The sequence below is a fragment of the Haliotis rubra genome, unplaced genomic scaffold, assembly GCF_003918875.1.
Source record: "Haliotis rubra isolate DU_JTF1 unplaced genomic scaffold, ASM391887v1 Scf63, whole genome shotgun sequence".
NCBI lineage: Eukaryota > Metazoa > Mollusca > Gastropoda > Lepetellida > Haliotidae > Haliotis > Haliotis rubra.
In genome coordinates, this window is record NW_025767335.1 from 251378 (window position 1) to 263446 (window position 12069).

Below are 12069 nucleotides of genomic sequence, written 5' to 3' on the forward strand. Positions count from 1 at the left end.
ACTGGCCATTGGTAATTGGAGAAGAAGCAGTGCAGACATGGCTGATTGGAACAACAAAGGGTTAATGTTTTCGGAATACAGTGCACCTATTATTTACATGGACTAAATTAAGACTTACATTTATGCTTTTATGTCTGTTCCCAGTGCGAGGATAGTATTTATAAATTATCTTTCTACTATAAAAATACTGCAGTTCATTAACGTATAAACTATACATGTGAAAGTCGACTAACGGGATAAGATGATCAGGATCGCTGACTTGGTTGATACATGTAATCGTATTTCAGTTATGTCCATCGACGGTCATGATGTCAGTCACCGGATTGTCTGATCCAGAGTTGATTACTGACAAGCTGCTAAAAAAACAGCTTAACACATGCTCATGATATGATGGAAATCGTACAGTAGGCGATACTTTTAATAGAGATTCCTTATGTCAAGCATATCTGCGTTCCATCACGTTACAAGAAAACAAATGGACATCACGCATCATGCGTATGCGATAGGCATCATTCCAATTGTATTTCTGTGTAGTTCGATTTATAATGTCACTGACTTGTATAAAAGACAATTATACTGACAATAAATTTTAAACCTCGTGATTTTTAAGTTCAGTTATTTTCCCCTCGTCAAATATTGTACCAATTGTCTGGTGTAAAATATAATTTGTTGAAATAAAACATGAATCTTTAGTCTTTTAATATTGTATGGCTGTTTTGGGGGAGTTTTGTATAATCTACGTCTATTTAATGTTTGTTCTGATCGTTTGTTCTTCCAGTACCAGGAGCTCCGTAAAAACACTGCGACAACATATTACGTCATGTGAGTATAGCTGTCACTTTTGTGATACACGTACCTTCGATAACATTGTGGTCACTGTTTGGACCCTTAGGAGATTCAAGAACTCTTATTGATCCAGTCGCAGAATTTCTGTAGGTCGTAAAATCATGCTAACTGTTGATAAAAGATATGCACTTAATTTTGTTAAATCAACATTAACATTCGTTGTAATATAAAATAAACGTTGTCTTTGTGTGTGGTGAAAAGGGAGACATGCTCTTGTTGAACGAGTTGATGTCCATACCCACCATCATATGCCCGTCTCCAGAGACATGCATGTCATGGCGTCAACACATCAATCTACATCAAAACCGTGATTTGGTTAGAAAGATTACTGAAGCTGTAAATGAACAATTTAGCTTTGACTACGTGTACATAGATGCACTGGGGCTACCGATTTGCGCACTGTGCAGCCATTTTCATAAAATACCCGGAGGCCAGTATGATCAGCCTGATTGTTAAATGCTTTGTTCTTCCGATGCATTAGTTTAATGCCTGCGTCCATTAGGCAGAGTATATTCGAGGCGTATCGCTTTACCCATTAATGAGACATATCGTCACAAATCTGTCAGGGAGTTCCGATGACCGTACGATTAATTATATCATAAATCAGTTACTAACGAACCGTCAAAGATTGACTGGAAGAGTGTAGTTAAATGGACAGGATTGCATGTGCGTTATTTGACAGATCGGTGCATATTTATAGCTGTTAAGATTATGAGCAAGACATGCTGCCAGTGCGGTCACATGACACCCCACACGGGCTGGTTCTGCTCTGCATTGATGTTGAATAGTCATCAGATTAGCCATGTTATATGTCATAAATTTCAGTCTTATATACCCATAATAATGTTTGTGGATTAAAAAGTAGATGGTGGTATTGGAATCAGATGATGGGACAGATTGTTTCAGCTCAAAGTTGCATTCGAATGCATTTCAACATAAGGAATTTATGTGTTATGCATGTAAATATTAGAAAATGTGATGTGAATTAACATAAGAAAGTTTGGTTTGGGGAAAACTTGATATTCATGAGAGGGTGCAGAGTTGCGTCCCTTAGGGCAGGGAGGCTTCGAATCCCTGTTCGCATCTATTTCTAGCACAACACCCATGCTTGCAGGATTCGCCAAAGTCCGTCCCCATTATGGTGACAAGCTATAATGAAACGGCAATACTGTTCAAAGAGGCGTTAAACCCAGTTCACTCACCCACTCACCGATATTCATGAATACAATAATACATTTCAACCCATGACATACTGAGCATTAATATTACATGCATATGAACTTTCAGTATAAATTGATATCACACATTTATCTCTTTTGAAGCAAATATATACTTCCAATTTAACCAAATTTGTGGACTATTTGTTTCCAAATACAGAATTATCCTATCATAATACACATGTTAAACAAAATGACCTTCCTTAGTATGAATTATTTGTGACAAAAGTCTTGTATTACCTGTCAATCAATAAAAGTCACCACTGCTAAACATTACCATAGCAACCAGGTGATGACTTGCTGATAAGGCACCCGGAGTTAATATGCTTCAGATGCTATGTTGTCAATTCACTGAAGTGGTACACGTTTCGTATACATGCAACTAATCCGTGGGAAAATCATAAAACACAGATAAAGGATAAGTCCAAAATTCCTCAAACAGTCTTCCTACTCCCATCAAAAATGCTTCATCGTTAGAAGCATTCAAATCGGGACTCAAAACCTTCCTCTACGAAAAATTTCTACAACCTATAACTGCGAAATATTCTCATGGTCATTTTGACGAACTGTCATATTTTCCTCATGAACTCTAGTGACTCTTTTTATATGTAGCGCTTTGAGCATGCTCTGGATGGATTATGGCGCATAAGAAATATCCATTTATTATTATTATTATTAATATCAGCAAATCCTCAATATCCCAACGTGCTACTTTTCAACTTTCTGTCACTTTGAATAAGCATATTCCAAACAAAAGAAAAAAAGACACATTAATAAATTTGTTCACTCACGATACCGGGTAAAGTGAAACCGGTGATCAATTCTCATCGTCTACATTCACGATGAGCGCTCAATCCATCATGAGGACGTTGTAATGCATCGATGAAATGAAGTGAACAGCTGTGATGGAAAGCGTATGCTGTGGAATTGAAATTCTTACCCCAAGATTGTAACGATTGTAAGTGAATGTTTATTGCCGCCGCAGTCAGCAATATTCCAGCTGTGTCAAGGCCGCATATACATAATTGAGTCTGGATTAGTGAAATTGCCGACAGAAAGCATGAGCGTCCAACTGTGTCATTGGTCATGGCAACATGGAATCAGACAAGTTAAAGTGCCGGACCATCCAATCCGATTTAGTTGGCGATAACGATCAGCATGGGAGTCCTTAGGACTTCCTGGAACCTGGGTCCCCACAGGAGCTGGGACGATGTAATGGCACGTCAACATGTCACAGTGCCTATGAATTATTTGTTGAACTAAGCGTAAACACTTTTAAGAAACATCCACTGATATCTGTCCTTTACACGTCGCCTGTATTGCGGGCTTCGTGTATATATTTACAAGTACAGTCACACTTTGATGTGTTGATGTGTGAACTTAGGTTGTCTCGAAGTAAAAGCATGGTCTAAGCATACTTTCGTTTCCATTTCGAAGTTGTTTCAAACCCTCGATAACTCGAAGTATTTATGAAGGTTCCTTCAACCTCGGATAACACTGTTTGATTGTATCCTGCTTTTACAATATCATCTCTCATCTTCTGGGACAGATTACTTTATAACTACTCCAGTGGGAGTCAGGACTTAGAATTGGTTTATAACAACCTATGCTTGCGTTGAAATGGATCGCATTGTTATTTTCGGTAACCTGTTGTATACGTAACATTGCAACCGAAGGCGTGGGTCGTTTGGCATTATATTGAACCTATATTGTCTGGTCAAATATTACAAATATTTACCAACCGCTGTCCTATAGCTTGGATTCTTCTTAGAGCGGCATGACACTACAACGAGTGAGTGAGTGAGTTTAGTTTTACGCTGCACTCAGCAATAATCCAGCTATATGGCGGCAGTCTGTAAATAATGGAGTCTGGACCAGACAATCCAGTGATCAACAGCATGAGCATCGATTTGCGTATTGGGAACCGATGACATGTGTCAACCAAGCCAGCCAGCCTGACCACCCGATCCCGTTAGTCGCCTCTTACGACAGGCATGTGTTACTGAAGATTAATATTCTAACCCGGACCTTCACGGGTCGACACTACAACGAAACAAGGTGTATTATTAATACTATCCTTCTTTGTCAATTATGATAAACAAATATCAGAAGTCGTTTCTTAAAGATTCGTCCTTTATTGATAACAGAAGTTTTAATTATTTGTTCTTGCTCAGAAGGCATTTGAAAGGTTACATCGATTCGTAACATTTACTAAACCATTTTATTCGCAATTATTAACATATACATGACAAATCTAATTAGAGTATAGTTTTACTCATACGTCATTCCGATACGCAAGATCCTAATTTGTATTTAATGTGATAAATCACAGTTTAGAATGCCTTGGAAATGCCACAGAAACAAGCCGGGTGAAGGTGCTTGTCGTAAGAGGCGACTAACGGGATCGGCTGATCAGGGCTGCTGACGCGGTTGATGCATGTCATCGTATCCTAATTTCCTAGAATGTTCTTGATATTAGCCACTGGCTTGTCTGGTCCCGATTAGAATATTTACAGGCCCTGTCATTTAATTTAGGTAATGATGGGTGGGGGTAACTACAACAATTTGAAAAAAAAGAATGGTGAAATACTTCAGCCGCCGTTACGGTAATTGTGTCTGGTCACGTCTTGTTTCGCGCCCGCGGTCCTTGTATGTTAGGTGTTAAAGTCCAGACGGTAAGCAAGATTAAGAGCATAAATACATGTCCATCAGATCGAAACCCGTGAAGATCCGGGTTAGAATTGGTCTTCAGTAATCCATGTTTGTCGTAATAGGCGACTAACAGGACGGGAAGGTCAGGCTCGCTGATTTGGTTGACACATGTCATCGTGTCCCAACTGTGTAGATTGATGCTCACGATGTTGATGACTGGATTGTCTGGTCCAGACTCAATTATTTACAATTATTTATAGTCGGAATATTGCTGAGTGCGGCGTCAAACAACAAACCAACCATTAAATCGAAGCTGTAGGATGGTTGGAGCATGTGCAAATCTGGTTCTCGTGTGATGTCTGGCTGTAGCCTATCGGAAAAAGTGTCGCCATTAAGGTCCAGGTTCGATCAATTATGAGTTATGAGTGAGATGCGTTAATCCCCTTTCTGGTATCCCATCAGTGATGTTGCTGGCATAAATCACCAAATACTGGCGTAAAACCATACTCACAACCTCACTCACTCACGCTTAAGAACCCCAAAATCCACAACCGGAACATGACTGAAACAAAAATTGAGCATTTGGGTTGTTTATACATATGACAGTACGGCATATGCACGGCATATACATGTAATATGATATTCCAAGTTTATACTAAATCAATATTTGAGACTTGTCTTACATAAATCATGTATGCATGAACATTGAGTGAGAAAACAAGCCTGCACACACTGCAGTATGTCATTTGTCCAAAGTATAGTTTGTGTCCAGCAAGAACTTAGCTGCTCCTGTTTTTGATGTCAATATTAATATTTTGACACTTTTAGGTGAATTTTCCTAAAATATTTCAAAGGACATCATACATCCCATACTCAGCAATTGTTACAATTATCAAACCCAAAGCTTTCAAGAAGAGATATAACAGACACGATGCGATTCAATACGTTGACTTGTACAACGACTGGGTGGCCTACTTGTTGGTGGAAGGATGGGGTAGCCAGGCTGAACGATGGGAAGATCTTTAGGTTAGAGAGATGGGGCAGCTGAATGATCAATCAATGAGAAACTCATGTCATACTCCACTACAATGATAAAACACTGGGGACATTTGAATAGAACATAGTTTGAAATTCAGTACCAACAACAAATATTTAATGGTTCAGCAAAACTTAACTAATTTCCGCTCTCCAATCGTGTTGCGAAACATTCGTCATATACGGCGTATGAGTAACTCGAATCAATAACGCGGAAAAAAATAAGTACAAAACAACAAAGAGGCAGAAAAGATGCTGACATACTCAATTGTTTTTCTCATTCGCTCCATCATTATTGGATGACGCACAGACTAAACACTTGGCAACAACATGCGACCAAGACCGTGCAGATAAAAAACATTCCTCAATGGAACCTATGACATTACGTTAATACAAAAATTAAAAAATCTACAATGGGCTTGCGAGCGGTTGATTGTCACTAGTAGTGACAGAACTTATTTCTTCCAGCGCGATCAATAACGATTGGGTTCCCGCTGAAAAGAAAATAGCACGAGGTGCCTAAGATATGATGAATTGAAAGTCTTCATCTTTGCGCCTACGAGGGAAAATAAGATTTATAGAAGAACCAACTGTTTTGCGTTGAGTCTTGAGCTCTTGAATTCATCTGCATAGTTTAAGCTAACCATGATTCATTGCAAATATATTTGCTTATCCATTTGCAAAACATGTTTTATCTTCATAGAGAGATTACATATGTGACTGTCATACAACGGATGAAATATGTCACAGCAATGCGATTTCCGATTCATTATTTATACATTGTATATACGTAGCGACCATAGTCTCAACGAGACCTGATTTCGAACAACTAATCGATAAACATTCTGTTCAAATAGACAGACACAGAGTTGCTAAGAGGCAGATTACCCGGGAATAGTTAAACAATTATCAATGTTTTACAAGTACAGCTTAACGAGAGAGGCGAGTCGTCACTAGCATCTGAACAAATCCAGGATATCACTTCATTCTGTTTTCTGAATTAGTGAACAAATTACATTAGGAGAGATCGATATTTGAATTTTTCTCAGGAACACATAACATGGCGATAGAAATACGCTGTGCGATGACATTTGTCGCTTTTTCTTCTCGCAATAATGTAAATCTAATATGTAATAAACACAATTACAGCAATAGGATTATTCACGTTACATTAACAAATAGATTTTTGCCAAAATATTTTTTAACAGATAACCCTCAGTAGAGAGCTTGGCTATGATATGTTACCAATTACTGTAGCGTGTTTTATGGGCTCGAAAACGGAAAGCGAGAATGAGAAATAAATCAGCTCGCAATCCCTGCTACACTGGTTTCATGTTCCTGGAGGACAAGAAAATAGAGACCCGCTTCATATGAAACACAGGAGCCCTATTCACAGCTACAAAGCTTTCAATCAAACATTGCGTTATTCCGTGTCGCTGAACATTGACACCCACTGTGCATGATTTTATAAGATAATCCTGGAAGCGGGCGTCAGCGGGAGAGAGTTGACAAGGTGGACTCCGCTTCGTGTGTGAGAATTAAGATCATACCCACGTTCTTCTTCGTATTGTCGTTGGCTCCATGGTTCGCGGTATTTGCCGACTCGTCTAATTTGAGGCAGTGACGAAGAAGACGAAATATTGATACGTTGCGGAAACAGGTTGTGGTCCTTATCTCCTTATCAAATTGCAAAGCAGTACGTTCGCGAGGAGCTCTCTAGGATTACGATACACTAGCTTAAAGGAATTTGATTGCACTTCAATATTGTGTCGAGTGTTGCGGTGTCTGAGATACTTATGAACCAGGGTCTTGGTGCCTCCTCTATCAGTTGTGTGGCATGGCCTCTGCGATAAAGATGTCACAGCGGTGTCAGAGGAATTATATCATCTGAAATACAGCCTTGTCGCAACAAGCGGGAAAACACAGTTCCAAAAGGCAAATGGACATATTCTGTATTGAAGAAGCTCATTTATTTTCCCAGATGACATTTGGGGATATTAAATATTAACTCTCAAGCTATAGGTTCCATTTTCAACCTTTGACGTGTCTAAAGACGGTGTCAAGGACGGGAATTACTGTATGGTAAGGGACCTCTAATGATACAGTCGTGCCTACAGGGTCTCCACACCATTGAAGTTGGACGGGTTGGAAGCGATTCTGTGGTTAAACTGATTTATTGATTCTCTTTATCAACAAATTGTAGAGGATTAAATTATTGATGGGGGTCGAAGAGGCACCTTCATCTTTGACACAGACAGACGCTATCTTTCACTGCTGAACCCATATGTTCAAGATTATTTGGATCATGCACACGATTTGAGCTTTCCTTAGTCTAGCGGTTCTGAGGACACACGGCAAGACTGGTGGCTTAAGTGCCCCCGCGTAATGAAATTGCGTCTCCGAAGATCAATGCACTAGATCCAAACCCGTCATAACAGCGAGCCCACTAGCACCCTACTGCAGATAAAAGCTCTGTCTTGACTACCGCGCCTGGGACTGATTGTCAATTTATCCGTTCCGTCATCCATGAGTGCCTGTTGACAGATAGTCAGTGTCAGTGTTGTGTTGTCGAATCGTTAGTAAACCCGCTGATCAGGATTTGAGGAACATCGCTCTACCGACCAGTGATGTGGCAGACCTCCGCTGTATAACATTGTGACAGAAGCCCTATGTGGAACTGTTGTTACGATCTACGTGACACGAATTCCTTCATGGATGCTCATTTCCTACAACCTGAATCTGTATCCTATTTCAGTCCTTAAGGGAGACGTCTACGTTTTTACCTAATACTCACCCACAGATAATTATCTTGGGTGAAAGTGTGTTAAGCGCGGGGGTGGACTGGAGGTGTCTACAACGAGGAGGTGAAGTGTTTCATAGACAGCTTACTCTGAATGGATCTGAGTAGGTTTGTGGAAATCATTTTACAAGATCTTATTCCACTCGGACAGGTATTATACAGTCAGGTAAATTTGCAAGTAGCTTTATTTCCTTTCCGTCCTTAGTCCTTCCGACAGCTAAACGATAAGGTTGATCTCAGCCACTGCTCGCTCAGCACTTGAAATTTGAACACAGTGAGGATGGCTTGGTATTTAATTGAAATTTGAAAGCGCTCCTGACAGCGCCAACATCGGATCGGTGAGTTTAATTTGAAGATCTTGGATTGTACAGATGTTTGACACCTTATTAGGTTTCAGCAGCAGCTACTAATCACACGATACGCCTGATATCAAGTTTCCATTAAATACGGGGGCATAATCCATCAGTCGTCCAACATGTCACATACAAAGACGGAGACAGTTATCAAGGAGAAGATTCTCAAGGAACCTCTGAACATCATTGTTCATATTCGTTTGTTATATATTCTTACACTTATATTAACCACTCTTTTTGGAATTTCAATCTGGTTTGGTTACACAGAACTTAAACGGCTCGAGGAGGAGTTGAGAAGTAAAGCATACCAGCGGAATTTTGACTCATGGAGGAAGCTCAATAGTATTTTGCATCAGGACGATGTATTAAACTTGTTAGGACCATTATCAGAATCAAGCCGTGATGTGTCCCCTAAATCAAGTATTAGCTCGAAGGATAGACGAGAAAAGCGTTCATCTTCAGACGGGAGCTACCAGTATGATACATTTGAATGGTGGAAGAGAAAGCCCCACAATTCGGTGAGTGCTTTTAGTTTTATACAACCGCGATTTTATTGCACATCTCGGCTTTGGTGATCATGTCAAAGTGAAAGGTTTAGTATTATACGCCCTTGTGTTGATGATGTCGATGTTTCTCTGGCTAATTTACCGTTGTTTTTTGTAACCGTTAAGTCATTCGTTCTGTTTGATCTGCAAGGTTTGAAATAGTATATCATGCTTGCGTGAAGACGTTAATTAACGTGTTTATATGTTGTCAACTCTAGAATTAGTTTATACACGTTTTAGTGAGGCTACATCTATACATTCTTTGTTACCGTACCATATTGTTCAGTCCAAACATTACTCTCCTAATTGTAAGAGGGTTTCTTTTGTATGATGAAACCATGTATTTTGTTTAAGTCCTGCATTTGGTATCTCATTATTAAGACCCACTTTACAGAGTTAATTACATTTCAGTGCTGTTCATATATTAAAATCCAATAGCATCGTTATAAGCCAATATTAACTCTGACATTTTAAAATGTCAGCTACCAGTTAAAATTACGTCTATGCTGATATAATGCATCAATTTGCCATCGCAAACAATAGCCAGGACAATGCCATCAGTGTAAAAGGTGAAGCTTTGTGTAGTTAAAAAGGCAATCATGGGCATTATTGACATAATATTTTACCACATCAAAGAGCACAATTGTTTCAGCGTACCACACATTCTTCATACAATGTGTGTTTAGACTGTAAACACTATAATGTAGGCACACCACAGGATAATTATTCCATGGTTGTCTCATATAACCTTATTGATTTGTATTCCCAGTGCACCTGTATAATAGAAACAGACCCGATGCCTCAACTTTGAGGGATTGTGGAAAGTAGGCAACTTATTTTGTAAATTCAGCGGCGGTTTTGTGAGTGCTAAAGTCATTGTCCCGAATGAGTTGCTGGTGATGTCATTCAACATGCGTGAATGCCTTAACTGATCAATAGAGGTTTTATGCAATATGTGAACATCGTTTGTCCTGTGAAACTGGTCATTATTTTTCTGCTGACAACTCTCAAGCGTATGAGTATGTAGGCCAAACGCGTTGTAATTACAGTTTAAACAACCCAAGCCATGACAGACTTTGCATAAAGGCTGCAGAATCACAATGTCAGCACCGTTTCATTATAAATCCTTTTTAAATAACACTGTATACACGACTTAAATGAAGCGATGTCGAATGAAGATGTGATATATACATTCTCTCCCTTATGAAACACGGAGGGTATTACCAAAATGATCTGATGTCTGCAAGAGATTGTCCCCTGGCAAACACGTCATGCTAAGATACCTATGGGGGATGGTATAGGCAATGACTAGAGATATAAATCTTTATGAAATGAATATCAAATGAATATGATCAAGAGTGATGCTTAAAGGTGTTCTAAATACCATGCGGAAATGATGTGATTCATGTATCTAGTCCTATTAACCTCCACATCGAGTGAAGTACAGCGGATACTGAACTGTTCAAAGTGTTTTGTTAGATAAACGTCTTGCTGCTCTGATGCCAGTGGATAAAAGAGTATAAGTGACCCCTTAACCATTGTGGTAGGATCTGGGTAACATCTTCAAATGCTTTTAAAATTATCAAAAGTATCAAAACGGTTAGAAAAATCGATATCGGTCTTTTAATGACATGCAACCAATGCAACGCTAATGGAAGGTTCATACACCTAACATACATGTATGTGAAAATGGAAGTGCATATGTTAAACGATGCAAAGTAAAATAGGATTTGTTTTAAGCTAATGAGAATTTAAAAGATTTTATCAAATATGTTTATAAAATGACTTTTACAGCCTGATAAGGAAAGGGCCTTTTACTAAGAGCCATTAAGGACGTTTCCGTAAAATAATAACATTAACAGCAACAGCGTTCTACAGAGCTCCTCATCGTTTTTTAACTTCTTAATGGCATTTCAATTGGATTTTCTTCAGATCATTAAACTGGCCTCCATCGATTTTATAACGATAAAATGGTAGGTGGTGTCGTTGTGACTACAGCGTGGTATACTGACACCTGAAATGACAAGATTACCATGGTAACGTGATATCAACTACAAGCTGGATAATGTATTTCTGTGTTAACATGCCACAAGCCTTGTATACATTTTTAATAGTGATGCTCTGAGATAAGAAGAATCCGAGTAGATAGCAATATGGGTCAACAGTGCAGAATATAATGCTTGTAGTGGCTGTTGATGATCTGCCACAAGAATGTGTCCCATCCTTGCTGTTGTACTGAAATCAGGATGGGGGAATCGTGCAAGGAGCAGAGGTCCTGTGAGTCCCCGATCCCCACTAAATTGTTCTAACTTGTTGCATGTGATCAATGTGCTTGTTTTTATGTGATAAGACACGAAGTATGGAATAATGATGGAATGGAATGGTAATGGTTGTGTCATGTTGTGTTTGATTCCAAAAGTGTAATTCTGTCTAAATGTTTGTTCTCATAGCTATGTGGCTGAAATATTTTCAATGTGATGTAAAATTTTACCTCAGTTGGTCAGTGAACCAGTCACTCCTTCAGTCACCTACTCGGTCACACACTCAGTCACACTCAGTCACTTAGTCAGTCACATACTCTGTTACTCAGTCACTCATGACTCAGTCAGTCAGTCAGTCAG

General features: G+C 39.1%; 1 protein-coding gene across 1 annotated transcript in view; it reads left to right on the forward strand.

Moving 5' to 3' along the window:
- The first annotated feature begins 7231 nt into the window (after positions 1 to 7231).
- LOC124256558 (collagen alpha-1(X) chain-like) overlaps positions 7232 to 12069 on the forward strand; it is an 84578-nt gene continuing 79740 nt past the window's right edge. Inside the window, exon 1 of the mRNA XM_046690541.1 lies at positions 7232 to 9421. Coding sequence (XP_046546497.1) covers positions 9026 to 9421 — 396 coding nt within the window. The 5' untranslated portion in view covers positions 7232 to 9025. The remainder of the gene's footprint in view (positions 9422 to 12069) is intronic.